This window comes from Sus scrofa, chromosome 6, assembly GCF_054392235.1.
Source record: "Sus scrofa isolate SSC_HxYL_T2T_F1_AM1 chromosome 6, Sscrofa_HxYL_maternal_Yorkshire_Landrace_v2.0, whole genome shotgun sequence".
NCBI lineage: Eukaryota > Metazoa > Chordata > Mammalia > Artiodactyla > Suidae > Sus > Sus scrofa.
In genome coordinates, this window is record NC_139388.1 from 65,859,861 (window position 1) to 65,879,412 (window position 19,552).

The 19,552-nt window shown below is 48.3% G+C and overlaps 1 protein-coding gene across 12 annotated transcripts; it reads left to right on the forward strand.

Moving 5' to 3' along the window:
• Positions 1-1,756: 1,756 nt before the first annotated feature.
• Positions 1,757-17,900, forward strand: LOC110261308 (uncharacterized). 12 transcript variants are annotated; one of them, XR_014806812.1, is made up of 6 exons: positions 1,757-2,096; positions 5,616-5,742; positions 9,511-9,606; positions 12,295-12,438; positions 13,858-16,227; positions 17,014-17,900. XR_014806812.1 is itself a non-coding variant. In XM_084962351.1 (5 exons), the coding sequence occupies exons 2-5, from the start codon at positions 5,709-5,711 to the stop codon at positions 15,483-15,485; spliced, it is 1,902 nt and encodes a 633-aa protein (XP_084818477.1). In that variant the 5' UTR covers positions 1,757-2,096; positions 5,616-5,708; the 3' UTR covers positions 15,486-17,900. The 12 variants fall into 12 exon arrangements, 6 of the variants coding, with proteins under 6 accessions (XP_084818477.1, XP_084818479.1, XP_084818475.1 ...); XR_014806808.1 differs by having other exon boundaries at positions 1,757-2,010; XR_014806809.1 differs by having other exon boundaries at positions 1,757-2,010; positions 13,858-16,135; positions 17,089-17,900.
• The last annotated feature ends 1,652 nt before the right edge of the window (positions 17,901-19,552 follow it).

Sequence of the window (19,552 nt, forward strand, 5' to 3'; positions counted from 1 at the left end):
CTGGGATCAAACTCGCACCCCGGCATCAACCATTCTTAACCCACTGTGTCACAGTGAGAACTCTTAAAAATTATATTAAATCTCTTGGAGTTCCCGTCGTGGCGCAGTGGTTAACAAATCCGACTAGGAACCATGAGGTTGCAGGTTCGGTCCCTGCCCTTGCTCAGGGGGTTAACGATCCAGCGTTGCTGTGAGCTGTGGTGTAGGTTGCAGATGTGGCTCGGATCCAGCGTTGCTGTGGCTCTGGCGTAGGCTGGTGGCTACAGTTCCAATTCGACCCCTAGCCTGGGAACCTCCATATGCTGCGAGAGCGGCCCAAGAAAATGGCAAAAAGACACACACACAAAAAAATTAAATCTCTTGAGGGCACTTTTTGCACACTGTGTTTCCATTTTAATGACCATGTGTATTCTCAGCTTATTAGAAGTTGGATTTCATTTTTTCACCTTCATAGTCATGAGAAGAAAATAAAAGCAGCCACTGAGGTTACTTCTAAGACTTTGCTTAATATACTTGTAGAAGAGATGTTAGAATTACTAACATGATTTTGTTGGTTTCTCTTTTGCAAATAGGCAATGATGAGCTGGTTCAGGGTTCACCCCTGTCTATTCCTTTCTTCATCTATTCTCATTCATTTTTTTTTTTTTTTTTCTTTTTTGTTTGCTTTTTAGGGCTGCACCCTCAGCAGACAGGCTAGGGGTCGAATCCGAGCTATAGTTGCTGGCCCACACCACAGCCAGAGCAACAGGGATCCAAGCCGAGTCTGCGACCTACACCACAGTTCCTGGCAACACTGGATCCCCACCCGCTGAGCCAGGCCTGGGAGCCAACCCACATCCTCAAGGATACTAGTCTGATGCCTTTGCGCTGCACCACAACAGGAACTCCTATTCTCATTCTTTTGTTAGTCTCGTCCAGCATTATGACTTGAAATAACAGGGCACGCTATCAACTCCCTAGTTTTCAAAACCAGGCAGGAACTCTCTGTCAAAGGTCAGACATGAGTTGAGTAAATATGGGAAACAAACACTTAGCGGTTCCTACAGACATCGCAAACTGCACTGCTTGACACTGGAGTCCTGAGCGTCCTCTAAGTCACCCCTTATTTGCAGCCCTCGCACCTTAGGGGAGGGCAAATCCACTCTTGGGTGCTCCACGCCAACTCCATTACTCAGTGCATCATGTGGAGGCGGCGCTGGGCCAAAAAAATGCCCAAGAGCGCCGGCTCGCTTTGCCTGCGTTGCGTGGGAAGAAGACTTCCGGCGTCCTCCTTTCCGCGGTTATTTTGACTGCTCATTTATCCGCATCCTCCAAGGGAGTCTCCACAGAGGAGAGAAGGGGCACAACAAGGACGTCCCCAGGCGAGCCAGGGGCGAGGTTTCGCGCCTTTACACCTGGCCTGACCCGACCCGGGACAAGCGGCTCCGCCTCCAGAGCCTCAGTGTCCGCAGGGGTAGAATGCACAGTCTCGGTCCTTCCCCTCGGTGCCCCGCAGCTGCGCCCCCTGTGAAGCGGCGGATCTGATTCGTGTTCTGGCTGAGTCTCCTACACCTGGGAAGAGCTCCTCCAGACCGGACGCCGCCGCTCATGGCTGGCAGAGAAAAAACCTACATTGCCCAGAAGGCTGGGCCCCGCGCCTTAGAGGCCGGCTCTGGGCCAATGACGGCCCCCGGCGGGGACATTTTTCCGCGGAGGGCGGGACTTCCGGCTTCCTTGCTGGCGGACGTCACTTGCGTGCGACGGTTCCGTCCACGCCAGCTGTGGGGTGGGCATTGGCGGTCTGTGGCCGCTTCGAGTGCGCCCCTTCGCGAATGACCGGAAGGGAGGCTAGGACTCACCTCCGCTCCTTTGCGCGAGTCGGGAGCCTCCTTGTGATCGATCCCTTTTCCCGGGCAGAGAAGACGTGTCGGTCGGCCGAGCCCGCGGGACCCGTCTCAGGGGCCGCCTGTCCCGGCGCCGCTGTCTCCTCGGGGGCCCATGATGGCGGCAGCGTGGATGGAGGCGGCGCGGGTGAGTGGACGATGTTGGTGGCACTGCTGCTTCTCTGCTGGTTCAGAAAGGTTCCTGCGCAGGCTGTGGGTGAAGAAAGGCACTAGGTATCTCTTTGCAGTTGTGTGTGTGTCCGGCACGGGGGGCTGACTCGTCCCTGACTTTACCTCGGTCTTAGAACAGGCGAGACGGAACGTACAGGTGGACGACCGACACCCAGTATATGAAAAGAGAACTTTGACAGACCACCTGCCCAGGAATCCAAGCCCTTATCTACAATCAGCGACCCAGGAATCCTGCCCAGTTGAAGTCAGACTTGCCAGTAGCCAGATGTCTATCCCTAGAGACAGACCAGGAAGGTGAACATGACATCTAAAACAGAGCCCCAAATGACCGGGACTTGGTCAATAACTGACCTTTTTCCTAATGTTTCAGCCTACTTCCAGCTTAAAATCCAAACAAGAGAAAGTGAATATGTGACCTTAAGCAGTCGTACAGGATGCTATATGATTGCATGCCAGAAAATTTTCTTTTTTTTTTTTTTTGTTTTTTGGTTTTTGTCTGTTTGTTTGTTTTTGCTTTTTATGGCTACACCCGTGGCATATGGAAGTTCCCAGGCTAGGGGTACAATCAGAGCTGTAGCTGCAGGCCTACACTATAGCCCCAGCAATGCAGGATCCGAGCTACTTCTTCAACCTACTACACCGCAATTCAAGGCAATGCCTGCCTGATCCTTAACCCACTTAGGCAGGGCCAGGGATCAAACAAACCTGTGTCCTCATGGTTACTAGACAGGTTGGTTAGCACCGAGTCACAACAGGAACTCCGGAGTTTTCATTTATTAAAAATACATTGTATGGTAATCAGGGATGAGGCACTAAATGGTTTATTTATCCTTAGTCTACATGGAGTGCTTTTCATCAAGAGTTACTAGTGAAAATGATGACTTAAGAACTGGAAGATGTAGTTCCCATCGTGGCACAGCAGAAAGAAATCCAACTAGGAACCATGAGGTTGTGGGTTTGATCCCTGGCCTCACTCAGTGGGTTAAGGATCCAGTGTTGCCATGAGCTGTGGTGTATGTCACAGACACAGCTTGGATCCCGCGTTGCTGTGGCTGTGGCGTAGGCCGGCAGCTACAGCTCTGATTCAACCCCTAGCTTGGGAACCTCCATGTCCCCCAGGTGTGCCCCTAAAAATAAAAGTTTGGGTGCAGCCCTAAAAAAGACAAAAACAAAAACAAAACAAAAAAAACGGGAGGAAAAAAAAAAGAACTGAAAGAGTGGAGTTCCGGTTGTGGCTCAGTGTTAAGGAACCCAACTATGATCCATGAGGACTCGGGTTTGATCCATGGCTTTGCTCAATGGGTTAAGGATCTGGCATTGCTGTGATCCGTGGTGTAGGTCGCAGACATGGCTTGGATCCCAAGTTGCTGTGGTATAGGCCAGCACCTGCAGCTCTAAATTGACCGCTAGCCCCAGGAATTTCCTTATGCCTGGATGCAGCCTTAAGAAAGCAAAAAAAATAAAAACAAAAACCCCCAAAACTGGAAGGGATTTGATTACTTTTAGATATGACATACAGCCCTCAGCATTGGGCCAGGACATAGCAAGACCAGTGATGATCAGCTACTGTTCTTTTCAGCTTTATTGATAGTATAGTTTTGTTTCATTTTTTTACTTTTTTTTTTCATCTTTTTAGGGCCTCACCAACGGCATATGGAGGTTCCCAGGCTTGGGGATGAATCAGAGCTGAAGCTTCTGGTCTATACCACAGCAACTGCGATACCTTATCCGAGCCACGTCTGAGGCCTACATCACAGTTCATGCAGTACCGGATCCTTAACCCACTGAGTAAGGCCAGGGATCGAACCTGCCTCCTCAGGAATGTTAGTAGATTTGTTTCCACTGAGCCACAACAGGAACTCCTGGTATTATTGTTATCATTACTTACTCAGTCATTTGACATTCAAAAACCTTTTCTGTCTGCATCTAATAGTTCCAGTGGCATTTTCATTGACTTGTGTCATTTTCAAATGGCTTCTGCATATGAGGCTCCTATCTCACGTTATAGGCATACTTTGCTTTGTTATGCTTTGTAAATACCCTGTTTTTTTTTTTGTTTTGTTTTTGTTTTTTTGTTTTTTGTCTTTTTGCCATTTCTTGGGCCGCACTGTAGGCATATGGAAGTTCCCAGGCTAGGGGTCCAATTGGAGCTGTAGCTGCCGGCCTACGCCAGAGCCACAGCAACGCAGGATCCAAGCTGTGTCTGTAACCTACACCACAGCTCAAGGCAATGCCAGATCCTTAACCCACTGAACAAGGCCAGGGATCGAACCCACAACCTCATGAGTCCTAGTCGGATTCGTTAACCACTGAGCCACGAAGGGAACTCCTACCCTGTTTTTCAAAATGGAAGGCTTGTGGCAGAGTTCCTGTCATGGCTCAGCAGTAACAAACCTGACTAGTATCCATGAGGTTGCAGGTTCAATCTCTGGCCTTGCTCAGTGGGTTAAGGATCCGGCGTTGCTGTGAGCTATGGTGTAGGTCTCAGACACGGCTCAGATCCTGTGTTGCTGTGGCTCTGGTGAAGGCTGGCAGCTACAGTTCTGATTCGACCCCTAGCCTGGGAACCTCCATATGCCCAAGGTATGCCCAAAAAATAAAAATTTGTGACATCCCTTGTCCAGCAATTGTGTCAATTGTGTCAGATTACTAGCGTGTTTTCGGTAGCATTTGCTTACCTCAGCTTGCCTCACTGAAGACTTAGATGATGGTTAGTGTTTTTTAAGCAATAAAGTATTTTTAGGAGTTGCCGTCGTGGTGCAGTGGAAATGAATCTGACTAGGAACCATGAGGTTGCGGTTTTGATCCCTGGCCTTGCTCAGTGGGTTAAGGATCCAGCAGCTGTAGCGCCAATTGGACCCCTAGACTGGGAACCTGCATGTTCCGTGGGTGTGGCCCTAAAAAAAAAGTATTTTTAAATTAAGGTGTTTACATTGTCTTGTCTTGTTTTTTTTTGTTTGTTTGTTTGTTTGTTTTTTTATCTTTTTGCCATTTCCAGGGCCGCTCCTGTGGCATATGGAGGTTTCCAGGTTAGAGGTCTAATCGGAACTACAGCTGCCGGCCTACACCACAGCCACAGCAACAGCAACTCAGGATCCAAGCCACATCTGCAACCTATACCACAGCTCACGGCAACGCCAGATCCTTAATCCACTGAGCAAGGCCAGGGATCGAACCCGCAACCTCATGGTTCCTAGTCGGATTGGTTAACCACTGAACCACGATGGGAACTCCACGTTGTCTTATCTTTCATCTGCGTTTTTCTTTTAGACCTTATCGTGTTGCGAGCTTAAACTATAGTGTAAACTGAATTTGATATGCACTGAGAAACTGAAAAAAACTGTTTTATTGAGGGTGGTTTGGAACCAAACCTGCATTATCTCCAAGGTGTGTCTGTGTCGTTTTATGTCCACCTCACCTGCAGCCCAGCTTGGCCCTTCTGGACGTGCTCAGTTATTAGGGCCTTGACCTTTCCGTGGCTCTACCGGCCATGCAGAGACAAGCTCTGATTCCATCCACCTGTCCCAAGGCTCATGCCGTTGTCTCGATTTGACATTGCAGGTGTCTGTGACCTTCGATGATGTGGCTGTGACGTTTACCCAGGAGGAGTGGGGACAGCTGGACCCAGCTCAGCGGACCCTGTACCAGGAGGTGATGCTGGAAAACCGAGGGCTGCTGGTATCTCTGGGTAGGTCCCATGCAGTCCCTGGTGCGGGAGACCTGCTGCTTCCTTTTTTTTCTTTCTTTTTTTTTTTTTTTTTTTGGTCTTTTTGCCATTTCTTGGGCCTCTCCCACGGCATATGGAGGTTCCCAGGATAGGGGTCGAATCGGAGCTGTAGCCACCGGCCTCCGCTAGAGCCACAGCAACGTGGGATCCGAGCCGCGTCTGCAACCTACTCCACAGCTCCCGGCAACGCCAGATCCTCAGCCCATGGAGCAAGACCAGGGATCGAACCCGCAACCTCATGGTTCCTAGTCAGATTCGGTAACCACTGAGCCACAACGGAAACTCCCCAGTGTCCTTTGATAAAGAAATGTGTTGTCCCTCTGACTTCTAGAAAGCGGTGGAAGGAAATGTGGGTGATCTGTAGAATCCGAAAGCAGAATTTCCAGCCGGGCTGTATCAGGGCCTGGTATACCAACTGGGAACCACCAGGATTATGCCCAGAATTTTTTTTTTCTCTTTTTTAAGGGCCACACCCACGGCATATGGAGGTTTCCAGGCTGGGGGCGAATCAGAGCTGCAGCTGCTGGCCTGTGCCGCAGCCACAGCCACGCCGGATCCAAGCTGAGTCTTTGACCTGCACCACAGCTCATGGCAATGCACATCCTCGTGGATACCAGTCGGGTTCCTTACCGCTGAGCCATGAAGGGAACTCCTGCTTCAGCTTGTGAAAAACGTTCTTTCGTATCTTTTTTTTATTGGATTCTACATAAAAGTGATGCCACAGGGCCTTAGTCTTTCTCTGTCTGACTTTACTCAGTGTGGTCATTTCTAGGTCCATCCATGTTGCTACACATATGCCCTGGCTTCTCATCTTGGCTTCTCCCTCTGACTCTGCTCCCAACCCTGTCTTTTGCGCCTCAGCACGTTTAAGACAGGAGTGGCCACCCCGGTCCCTGCTCTCTGGGGCCCCAGGTGCCTTGTTGCTACTTCTTGGCATAGGTACCCTGTTTCTCTTCTTCCCCTGTTGGGGGACTCCTTGGGGGTGTCCTCGAGGCAGGAGTGGCTGCTCGAGTCCCTAGTTCCCTGAGCCTCTCCCCCAGGGCCCCGCACAGACTGGCCTCCGTGTGAGGTTATTTCACCTTCCAGAGGGGGAGCTGACTGGAGGAGACCCGCTGGCTCCGGGGTCCTGCCCGACCCAGCCAGCAGGGCTGTGAGTGCCGGGGTGTCCTCCGGGACGAGGGCGAGGCAGGCGGGCTCCCAGGAGGCCTTTGCCTTCAGGGCCAACGGGTGTCGTTCTCCACGCCGGGCTCTCGGCTCTGGGGCTTCTCTGTTCTCGTGCGCCTCCATGCTTGTCTCTTGTGCCCTGAGTCCCGGCCGAGATCCTCTGCTGCCGCAGGAGAGAGTAGTGCCGCGCAGCCTCTGGTGGTGGGTTTGTCCCCCAGGGGACGTCGGGCCGTGGCTGCAGCCTCGTCTGAGTGTCAGGCCTGGGGTGTGGGTGGGGCCGGCTTCTAGGGCTGGAGTCCCGGGGTGCCACTCCGCACCCCAGGATGGCCGGGATGGTCCCGCTCAGCAGAGGGCTCCCCAGCCCCCAGTGGCAGGGGTGCCAGGCCTGCGAAACAGCAGCTTGAGGAGGGCTGTCCGTCCAGGGCTCAGGGGAAGCCATGCCCGCGCTCAGAGAACTGGGGTTATGGTCTGTGTCAAGGAGTGGAGGTGGCACAAAAGTAGGAAACGTTTGGCATTGCTAGGTAGTTTACAACCAACTTTTGAAAGTACAACAGTCAACTCTCTGGCGCTGCCGACCTCTTCACTCCTGTTCCCGTGCTCGCCTGGAGCCCCCTGTGCTCCAGACTCTTGCTGTTTCCTTGCGCAGCCCTGACACACTTGCCTCAGGCCTCTGCGGGGGCTGTTCTCTGCCTGGCGGGTGTTCTTGGGCATTTTGTCTTTTCCCGGGGCCCCCCTGGCCCAGCACTGTCACCCCCAGGCCTCATGGAACCGCCCCATCCCTCTCACTTGATCTCATAAACCTATTCATAACCTTAGCCAGTTGTTCTCAAGCAGAGATGCTGCTGCTCCCAGAGGAAGCTCAGCAACATCTGGGGCTGGTTTTGGTTGTGACAGCCACTTGGGTGTGGCTGCTGTTAACCACCTGGAGTGGGTGGAGGGCCTGGAATGCACTAAACACCCTTAGGATTCACAGGCCAGCTTCCTCCCCATCCTCCCAACGAGATTATCTTGACTGAACAGTCCTGCTCCGTGAAGAAACCGTGTTTCAGAGGGTGCAGGGACACGTCTTCAGCTGGCATTGCCAGGCACCCTCATGTATCCAGTCCATCACTTTGCTGCCTCCTGAATGTGTTTGATGGAAATTCAGGGTTTACTGCTCATTCTTTTTTCTTGTTTTAAGGGCTCATTCTTAAGATACCTTCCCTTCATCCCCCACCACCCCCACCCCAGCACCTTTCCCCTTTTCAGCAGAGGTAGTAGCCTCAGGCTAGGAGCCCTGAGCAGCAGGAGGCTGAGCTCTCAGTGAGTTAATAACACTGTTTCAATTTCATTGCTGCCTTTGTTTCATGGTGACCTAATATTTAGGGAAGTGTTGCTGGCTTTCGCATCTAACAGAGGAATGCAGGAGACTTTTTTTTTTCTTCTTTTTTAATAGTGTATCAAGATTAATAATAAATTTTTTTTTTTTACTTTTTCCAAATTACAGGTGATTTACCACATTGTGCTAATTTCTGCTGAACAGCATAGTGACCCATTCATCCATATATATACTCTCTTTTTCTGTTACCATCCCCCATAATGTTCTATCCCAAGAGAGTGGATTTTTCTGTCTTTCTTTTCTTTCCTTTTTTTTTTTTTTTGACGGCCACACTAATGACATACAGAAGTTCCCAGGCTAGGGGCTGAATTGATGCTGCAGCTCCCAGCCTAGACCACAGCCACAGCAACACCAAATCTGAGCTGAACCTGCTACTTACACTGCAGATTGCCACAACGCAGGATCCTTAATCTGCTGAGCAAGCCCAGAAATGGAACCCACCTAGTCACAGATCCTAGTTGGGTTTGTTGACCACTGAGCCACGAAGGGAACTCCCTTAAACATTTTTTTTTAGTATGGGGCAATTTTTTTTTTTTTCCTTTTTAGGGCCACACCCAAGGCATATGGAGGTTCCTAGGCTAGGGGTCCCATCTGAGCTGCAGCTTCCAGCCTACACCACAACCACAGCAACGCCAGGTCCAAGCAGATCCAAGTTGCATCTGCAACCTACACCACAGCACAGCATCGCCAGATCCTTAACCCACTCAGCAGGGCCAGGGATCAAACCTACATCCTCATGGATGCTACTGGGGTTCGTTACTGCTGAGACCCACGGGAACTCCTCTTGCGGTGGTTTTTCACTCTCTTGCTATCCAGGCCTCCCCTCCGGAGTCTGCTTTCACTTGGACGTGAACCAGACGCACAAGGGGTTGAGATGCACTTGGATTAACTGAAGGGGTCGTATTCTCCAGGTCTCCTGGCCACACCTGAAGGGTGTTTGAGTTCTGCGCGTTGGAAGTCAGAGAATCTGTGCCGTCCACACAACCCGCACTACATACAGGCTGAGGTCTGGGAATCCCAGCAGTGGGGCTTTTGCCCTTGGTTTCCAGGTCCGGATTCGGCATTCTGTGTGCACGGAAGCAGCGTCCTCCTGGCCTCCCGGCCACAGCCTGAGTTCCCAGACTCGGTTGAGAGGTGGTGTTCATGTTCACAGAAATCCAGTATCTTCTTCCTGCCTCCATGAACAGGGTGTCCGGTTCCCAGACCTGAGCTGATCTGCCAGCTGGAGCACGGGGGGGAGCTGTGGATGGTGCAGAAAGACCTCTCCCAAAGCACCTGTCCAGGTAGGAGCCCAGGTGTGGGCGGGGGGAGGCCCTGGCCCTGGTCCCCAGGGGAGGCCATGGAACCCTTTGACCTCAGTGTGCACGTAAGGAGTATAGTTTTTTGTTTGTTTGTTTGTTTTTCATTTTAGTCAGTGGATTTTGTTACATTTACAGTTGTGCAACAATCATCACAACCCAGTTTTTATAGCATTTCCATCCCAAACCCCCTGTCCATCCCCCCAACCTGTGTCCTTTGGAAACCATACGTTTTTCAAAGTCTGTGAGTCAGTATCTGTTCTCAAAGAAGTTCATTGTGTCCTTTTTTGAGGTTCCACATGCAAGTGATAGCATTTGACGTTGGTGTCTGACTGTCTAACTAACTTGGCATGATAATTTCTAGGTCCATCCATGTTGGGCAAAGGCCATTATTTCGTTCCTTTAGTGGCTGAGTAATATTCCACTGTGTATTGGTACCACCTCTGCTTTACCCCGGCCTCTGCGAGGAGTATAGTCTTTCCATGCCCAGCGCGTCACCAGTGTTTCCGGCTCCCTTCACTCTATATTCCTCCCTCTTATGAAGATGCTGGTCTGCCATCTACCAAAGCTCCTTTTCTGTCTTTTTCTTGAGCCCTCTATTTCTTTTCCATGGCCTGTTGGTAAAGGCTGTAATCCTACTATAAGGTAGATGCCCTTCTCCTTATTCTCTCTCACCTTAGTTTTCATGCAAATCCTACAGGCTGTCATGTTCCACAGTAACTCAAGTTGGTATTTTAGGGGGAATTGTCCTGAATTTATATAATCATTTTGGTAGAATTGTCAGTTTGTTTGTTCGGCGGTGCCCATGTCATGCAGGGCCAGGGGTCTAACCTGCACCGCAGCAGTGACAACAGTGGATCCTTACCTGCTAGGCCACCAGGAAAGTCCTGTCAATTTTATATTTTTCAACTTTCTCTTTTTCTCTCAGTTTTATTGAGAAACAGTTGACATACATTACTGTATAAGTTATAGCACGGTGGTTTGATTTACACGTATTGTAAAATGATTAATACAGTAAGTTCAGCTGCCATCCATCTTATCATATGGATAAAATAAAAAGGAAAGAAAGAAAAAAAAGGAAAAAAGTGTTTGTACTTATGAAGAGAACTTTTAGGATTACTCTCCCAACAGTGTTTTCTATCACACAGCAGCGTTTGCTACAGTCCTATGGTTGCACATTAGAACCCTAGTACTTATTTCTCTGGAAGTTGGTACCTTTTGACCACCTCTCTCTAGTTTCCCCAGCCCTCACTTTGTTTTTGTTTTTGTTTTTTTTATTACTCAAATGAATTGATCACATCTGTAGTTGTATAATGATCATAACAATCCAGTTTCACAGGATTCCCATCCCACAGCCCAAGCACATCCCCCCACCCCCCAAACTGTCTCCTCCGGAGACCATAAGTTTTACAATGTCTGTGAGTCAGCATCTGTTCTGCAAAGAAGTTCAGTCTGTCGTTTTTTCAGATTCCACATGTCAGTGAAAGCATTGGATGTTGGTGTCTCATTGTATGGCTGACTTTACTTAGCATGGTAATTTCTAGGTCCATCCATGTTGCTAAAAATGCTGGTATTTCGTCCTTTTAATGGCTGAGTAATATTCCATTGTGTATATGTACCACATCTTCTGGATCCACTCCTCTGTCGATGGACATTTAGGTTGTTTCCACGTCTTGGCTATTGTAAATAGTGCTGCAATGAACATTGGAGTACATGTGTCTTTGCGAGTCATGGTTTTCTCTGGATAGATGCCCAGGAGTGGGATTGCTGGATCAAATGGTAGTTCTATTTTTAGTTTTCTGAGGACTCTCCATACTGTTTTCCACAGTGGTTGCACCAATTGACAATCCCACTAACAGTGTCATAGTGTTCTTTTTTCTTCACGCCCTCTCCAGCTCTTATTGTTTGTAGACTTTTGGGTGATGGCCATTCTGGCTGGTGTAAGGTCGTACCTCAGAGTGGTTTTGATTTGCATCTCTCTAATAATGAATGACACCCGTCCTCACTTTGAATTCTTCATTCACTCCTCTTTAGTGTGTTCAGAAGGTAAAGCAGTATCATTTTCTCCATCTAGATCATTTGTATCTCGTCAGTCTACTCACCAATATGTCTATCCGGGTCCTGCTCCCCTCCTGCCTCACTGAAACCCAGGTTAGAACCATGGGAATCAGCTTCCCTTCTCCCCCACCTGGCCCTGGATTCTCATCGATGAGATGCCATCCTCCTGGTCTGCAGGGCCTGTGACAGTTCTGTGACCTGGGACTGTGGAGCCCCTCCCACCTTCTCTCTGCAGCATATGGAGTTCCTGGGCCAGGGATCAGATCCGAGCCACATCTGTGGCAGTGCTGGATCCTTAACCCAGTCTGCTGGGCCGGGGATCAAACCTGTGTCCCAGCACTGCAGAGACGCCACTGATCCCATTGCAAGGCAGCAGGAACTCCCATGGCAGCTCTTGTGGTGCCAGCAGGACTGACTCCCTGATCTCTTCCTGCACACAGTTGGCAGACTCAAGGCTCAGAACAGAGCTCCAAGACTGCCAGGCCTGCCCAGGTGGTCTGGCACAGCTCCAAGTCGAGGCTTTCCCAGTCTGCTCAGGTTTGACGATCTGCGAGGAAGACCCATGAAATTCCCTAACACCTGCCATTCTCACAAAACAGATCATGTTTGTTACAGGCGAAAGATACAGATTAGAAGGGGGCCTGGAGGTATTCCAACCGCGAAGCTTCCGTGTCTTCAGCAGCTCCTTACCTCCCAGGATCGATGTGTGGCCGTCTGTGCCCGAAGAGTCATCAACCAGGGAAATTCAGCAGAGCCTCGGTACCCAGATCTTTATTGAGCCTTCATTACAAAAGCTCGGTTGATTGAGTTGGTGTACTCGGGTCTCCGTCTGCAGCCCTCCTTTCGTTTCTAGAGCCCAGCTGATTTACCCCGTGGTTCAAAGCTCTGCCTTTTGTTTTTTTGTTTTTTGTTTTTGTTTTTGTTTTTGTTTTTTTGCTGAGGCATGCGAAGTTCCTGGGCCAGAAATCCAACCCAGGCCACAGCAGAGACAACACCAAATCCTTAACCCACTGCCCCTCAGGGGAACTCCCAAAAGCCTCAGCTTTCTGATTACATGGTTGGTCTTTGTGTGGCCAGACCATACTCAAGCCTAGTGCCATCTTTTTAGTATAAACTATCCAGAGGCCCATGATAAGTTGTCTGTTGTCATAAAGTAGGCACATCCCTAGGTGCAAACCATGAACAACAGAGACTCACCTGTCACTCTGGGGATACCAAAGGTTTTCAAGTTACTTCCTTAGAGGTGGGACAAAGACCATATTTTTCTTTGGAGACAGTTTTTTATCTTATCAGGGCCACAGTTGGGTCATATGGAGGTTCCCATGCTGGGGGTCCAATTGAAGCTGCTGGCCTACACCACAGCCACAGCAACACCAGATCCGAGCCACATCTGCGACCTATACCACAGCTCACAGCAATGCCAGATCCCTAACCCACTGAGCAAGGCCAGGGATGGAACCTGTGTCTTCATGGATGCTAGTCATACTCCTGCTGAGCCATAATGGGAACTTGTGGAGCCAGTTAACTTTGCATTTTACACTTCCTGACTGTAGCCAGGGCTACATTAGATGCCCTCTCCTAGTGTTCTTACAGCAACATCGAACGTACTTGGTTAACGGACTGAAAAGACACAGGTGTTATTACTCTGTCCAGCCATGTCCAGTATGAAATTGTACTGGCGTCTTCACTCCAGATCCTCCATCATCTCACCTAGATGCTCTTACCCTTTTGGTTTTTTTTTTTTTTTTTTTTTTTTTTTTTCTTTTTTGTCATTTCTAGGGCCGCACCTGCGGCATATGGAGGTTCCCAGGTTAGGGGTCTAATTGGAGCTACAGCTGTGGCATATACCACAGTCACAGCAATGCCAGATCTGAGCCAAGGCTTCAACCTACACCACAGCTCACGGCAACACCAGATCCTTAAACCCCTGAGCCATGACGGGAAGGCCTAGATCCTCTTACTCTTGTTTATACTTTCTCTTGGTTGGCCATTTTCAAGCTTTCAGCAGTTCAGTGACCAAGAAAAAAAGCAATTACACTCCTTAGATTCAGGGATAGCAACCCTAACACACAGAGGCACTGTTTTCCTTGTTTTTGGTTTGTTTTTTCACTGAAATGCTGATTTTGTTTCTTCTTTGTTGGTATTACTAATGGGCCCTGTTTCTTGGATTTTTTTCAGGTGACAGAGGGAAACCCAAGACCAGAGAACCTAGCCCTTGGGAGCCAGCCGTCCCTGAGGGAGCCTCCCTCCGGGAACCAACACAAGGAGGCCTAGGGGACCCTCAGTCGGGACGAACCAAGAATCAGGGTGGGCCATTGGTAGTGCAGGAAGGGCCCTTTGGACGAGGGATAGCCTCCCAGAGGGGAAAGCTTCCTGGGAAAGTGAGTCCTGAACATGGCCGCTCAGGGACAGCTGATGGTGTGTGTTCACGGGGTGTGCAGGAGCCCTTCCCTCCAGGAGGAGCTGTCCCTGACCGTGACTCAGGTGGATCGGGTAAAGATGCCATGATCCAGGAAGAGGAAAATATCTTTAAGTGCAACGAATGCGGGAAAGTGTTTAACAAGAAACACCTTCTTGCTGGGCATGAAAAGATTCACTCTGGGGTGAAGCCGTATGAATGCACGGAGTGTGGGAAAACGTTTATTAAGAGCACGCACCTGCTCCAGCACCACATGATCCACACTGGGGAGAGGCCCTACGAGTGCATGGAGTGCGGCAAGGCCTTCAACCGCAAGTCCTACCTCACCCAGCACCAGCGGATCCACAGTGGAGAGAAGCCGTACAGGTGCAGTGAGTGCGGAAAGGCCTTCACCCACCGCTCCAATTTTGTCTTACATAAGAGGAGACACACCGGGGAGAAATCCTTCGTGTGCAAAGAATGTGGGCAGGTGTTCCGACATAGGCCCGGATTCCTTCGACATCACATCGTCCACAGCGGCGAGAATCCGTACGAGTGCTTTGAGTGTGGCAAGGTCTTCAAACACAAGTCGTACCTCGTGTGGCACCAGCAGACACACACCGGGGAGAAGCCCTATGAGTGCAGCGAGTGCGGCAAGGCCTTCTGTGAGAGCGCCGCCCTCATTCACCACTACGTCATCCACACCGGGGAGAAGCCCTTCGAGTGCCTCGAGTGCGGGAAGGCCTTCAACCACAGGTCCTACCTCAAGAGGCACCAGCGGATTCACACCGGGGAGAAGCCTTTTGTGTGCACCGAGTGTGGAAGGGCCTTCACCCACTGCTCCACCTTCATCTTGCATAAAAGGGCCCACACTGGCGAGAAGCCCTTTGAGTGCAAAGAATGTGGAAAAGCCTTTAGCACTCGGAAAGATCTCATTCGGCACTTCAGCGTCCACACTGGGGAGAAGCCCCATGAGTGCACGGAGTGTGGGAAGGCCTTTAACCGCAGGTCAGGCCTGACAAGGCACCAGCGGATTCACAGTGGCGAGAAGCCCTATGAATGCATGGAGTGTGGGAAATCCTTCTGCTGGAGCACCAACCTCATTCGACACGCCATCATCCACACGGGAGAGAAGCCTTACAAGTGCAGTGAGTGTGGAAAGGCCTTCAGTCGCAGCTCCTCCCTCACTCAGCATCAAAGGGTTCATACTGGGCGAAACCCTGTCAGCGTGACAGATGTGGGAAGACCCTTCCCAGGTGACCAAACCTCAGCCACCCTCCGAGAACTCCTGCTGGGAAAAGACTTTCTGAATGTAAACCCCGAGGAGACTCTTTTGCAGGAGAAAACATCTACCACAACGTCTGATCGTACATACCAAAGAGAAACCCCACAGGTATCTTCACGATGAGAGAACCTGTCACAGGTCATCCATCAGTTGTGTGAAGACGCATTTGAGAGACTGGCACAGCGTCAAGCCTTATTCTGCATCTCAGAATTCATCGGTGAGGGAGAGACTGTTTGTTTAGCTACTGTTTTTCTCCTTAGTTTACACTGCAGTATTATCTCAGGAATTTTTATAAAGAGAAGGTGGAGACTTAGAAGAGAAAATGTATCGCAAACACAGTTTCTCTGAGACTCCTCTGTCAAGCTTTCGGCACTTTGTCATGGATTCCTTAGTTTACTTGGGGTGAAGGGGGTGTTATTTCAGAGGCAAAGGGCCTTGATCCTTCCTGTGTCTTGTGCGTATACAGTCATTGCTGTCCGGTGTCTGGAGAGTTAGATGGTTGGGGGCAGGTATTTACGCAGCTAAGGATGCACATAGGACAGATGGGCCCATTTTATCATGCCGGTTAAGGCTTTTCAGGCTTTAGTTTTTTGGAAGAACCCGGCTGTTCTTTTGGTGGCTTTAACCACTACGCATTCAGTCTTTTTATTGATCCAGTGTATTGTGTACTTAATTTATATAGCTATACAGTAAAATTTAAAATTGGGTAAAATGAGGGAGTTCCTGTTGTGGTGCAGGAGAAGTGAATCCACCTAGTATCCGTGAGGATGTGGGTTTGATCCTTGGCCTCTCTCAGTGGGTTAAGATCCGGTGTTGCCATGAGCTGTGCTGTAGGTCGCAGACATGGGTTAGATCCTACATTGCTGTGGCTGTGGCTGGCAGCTACAGATCTTAGGATGCAAAAAAATCTTGCCCACATATTTATCAAAATCGATGTAAACCTGTAGAGCAGTTTCAGAAGTAGCACCATGAACACATTACATGATATGACCCTTCATTTATTTAATTTTTTCCTTTCCTGCTCCTTTTTATGGCTGCACCTGTGGCATGTGGGAGTTCCTGGGCTAGGGATGAGTCGGACCTGCAGATATAATCTATACAACTTGAGATCCAAGCTGCATATGCAGCCTACAGTGCAGCACATAGCAACACCAGCACATAGCAACACTGAGTGAGGCCAGGAGTGAAACCTGAATCCACATGGGGACTAGTCGGGTTCTTAACTTGCTGAGAGCCACAGTGGGAACTCCTATTTAAGTAATTATTGATAGTTCCTTAGCATTTTATAAATTTCAACAGTACAGGTTTTATACATTTTTGTTATTATTTATGTCTAAGCAGTTGGTGGGGTTTTTTTCCATGTGATTTTTCAGATGACATAAACTTTCAATTTCCATGTGATCTTTAGTAGTATTCCGAAAGATAATTGTTCCTGGAGTAATATTTCAGTATCTTGCACTCACGACTGAACTCAGTTCTTATTGTTTCTAGCCATTTCTTTGGATAGAATCCTTGGCATTTCTGTGTAGAAATGGCAACCGCAAATTAGTTTTATTTCCTTTTTTTTTTTCTTTTTTTTTTTTCTGTCTTCTTCCAGCTGCACCTGTGGCATATGGAGTTTCCCAAGCTAGGGGTGGAATTGGGGCTGTAGCTGCTGGCCTACACCACAGCCACAGCCGCACCAGATCTGAGCTGCATCTTCAAACTACGCTAAAGCTCATGGCAGCACTGGATCCTTAACCCACCGAGAGAGGCCAGGGAGTGAATCTGCGTCCTCATGGATACTAGTCAGATTCATTTCCACTGAGCCATGACGGGAACTCCAAATTAGTTTTATTTCTTCCTGTCTCTGCACTTGTTATTTCACTGCATTAGCTAGGACTTCCAGTATGTTGAATCAGAGTAATAAAGGATATCCTTGTCTGGTTCCTGATGTTAGAGGGAACACGTTCAGTTTTTCATTAAGTGCAATGTTAGGTGTAAGGTTCTTTTTCCATAGAGTTTTCCAACAAGTCTAGAAAGTTTCCCTCTGTTCTTAATTTGCTGAGATTTTTGTTATGGTGAATGAGTGTTGAGTTTTGTCAAATGCTTTATCTCCGGTTGACATGATCATCTTGAGTTTTCTTCAGTATCTTAATTGATGTGATGTAGTGCACTGAGTTTTGCATATTGAACCAGCCTTGCATCCTTGAAATAAACCCCACTTGGCTGTGGAATATAAGTTTTTTATATACATATTATATTAAAGCATTCCATTTGATTTATAGTTTTTGAGCAATTTTTCCTCTAATCCCTTGATTGATGATGAATAGTTCTTAGTATTTGTTTGCTTGTTTTTAACTACTTTCATTGTGTGGTTATGGTGTCAAGTAGTTGCTTCCCAAGTTGAGTTGGGAGGGATTGTTCTCTTCTATTTTGCAGGAAGACTGTGTGTAATTGTTTTTAATTGTTGTTTTGATGTTTTTTGGCATTCTCCAGTGAACCATTTGTGCCTGGAGATGTTCTGGATACTTTTAAAATTACATATTACCTGATAAATATGCAGTTATTCAGAGTATCTTTTTCATATTGGATGAATTGGATAGTTGGTCCTTTTTGAGGAAATTTTTTTTTTTGTTTCTGTTTGTTTCTCTTTTCTAGGGCCATACTCGTGGCATACGGAGGTTCTCAGGCTAGAGGTCCAATCGGAGCTATAGTCGCTGGCCTACGCCACAGCCACAGCAACTCGGGATCTGAGCCGCGTCTGTGACCTACACCACAGCTCACGGCAACGCCAGATCCCCAACCCACTGAGCGAGGCCAGGGATCAAACTTGCAACCTCATGGTTCCTAATCGGATATGTTAAACACTGAGCCATGACGGAAACTCCGAGAGGAAATGTTTTATTTTGTGTAAGTTTTCTAATTTGTTTCTTGACTTGTTGAAAGTATTCCCTTATTACCCTCACCCCTGCCAGCCTCCTCCATGGCATATGGATGGACGTACCTGTGCCAGGGATCAAATCCACATCCAGGGAACTGCCATAGCTTCAGCAACTGGGATCTTTAATCCACACCAATGGGCCAGTTGGTCGATCCCGCACCACTACAGAGACCACACCAGATCATTAACTCCTTTATTATCTTTTTGATGGCAACGGGTCTGTACTTTTATCCCATTTTATTCCTGATTTTGGAAATAGGTCAACTCTCTTGTTATTTCACTTATTTACTTATTTATTTTGTCTGGGGCATATGGATGTTCCCAGGCTAGCATCCAGCCTAAGGCACAGACACAGCAATTTGGGATCTGAGCAACATCTGTAAACTACACCACAACTCATGGCGACGGCTGATCCTTAATGCACTGATCAGGACCAGGGATTGAACCCGTGTCATCATGGACACTAGTTGGGTTGGTTACTGCCAAGCCACAACAGGAATTCCTCAACTATCTTTTTTTTTTTTTTTTTAAATGATTGCCGATAATGGATTATTTATTTATTTATTTATTTATTTTTTTGTCTTTTTGCTATTTCTTGGGCCGCTCCCGCGGCATATGGAGGTTCCCAGGCTAGGGGTCTAATCGGAGCTGTGGCCACTGGCCTACTCCAGAGCCACAGCAACGCGGGATCCGAGCCACGTCTGCAACCTACACCACAGCTCACGGCAACGCCGGATCCTTAACCCTCTGAGCAAGGGCAGGGACCGAACCTGCAACCTCATGGTTCCTAGTCGGATTCGTTAACCACTGCGCCACCACAGGAACTCCTCAACTATCTTTTTTAATCATTGTCAATCTTCTTAGACATTTATTGATATTACTGATTATCCTAAAGAAACAGCACTTTATTTTGATTTTTCTCTATTTTCTTTTTTTGTAGTTACCTTTGTTCCTGATATATTAATGTTTTTAATTAAAGTATAGTTCCTTTATAATATTGTGCCAGTGTCTGCTGTACAGCTGCTTTACTCTTTTTAATAACACTGATTTCTTTTCTGATCTTTATGATATTCTGTCTTCTATTTTGCTTCGGTTGTATTTTGCTTTTTTTATTTTTTGAGGGGTGCTGAGATTATTGATGTATTTTTTTTAGCACTGTTCCAGCTTTATACCACAAATTTTAATTACAATTTATTCAATTTTTAATATCCCTTGTTTCTTTTTGAGACTTCCCTTGCCTCTATTGGGTTATTTAGAAGTATACTGT

Excerpts from the sequence above, each read along its gene's own strand:
- LOC110261308 (XM_084962349.1), top strand. The coding sequence starts at position 1,978 with ATGATGGCGGCAGCGTGGATGGAGGCGGCGCGG. Across the intron at positions 5,743-9,510 it reads AGGGCTGCTGGTATCTCTGG|GGTGTCCGGTTCCCAGACCT; the intron begins GTAGGTCCCATG and ends CTCCATGAACAG. Across the intron at positions 9,607-12,294 it reads CTCCCAAAGCACCTGTCCAG|GCGAAAGATACAGATTAGAA; the intron begins GTAGGAGCCCAG and ends TGTTTGTTACAG.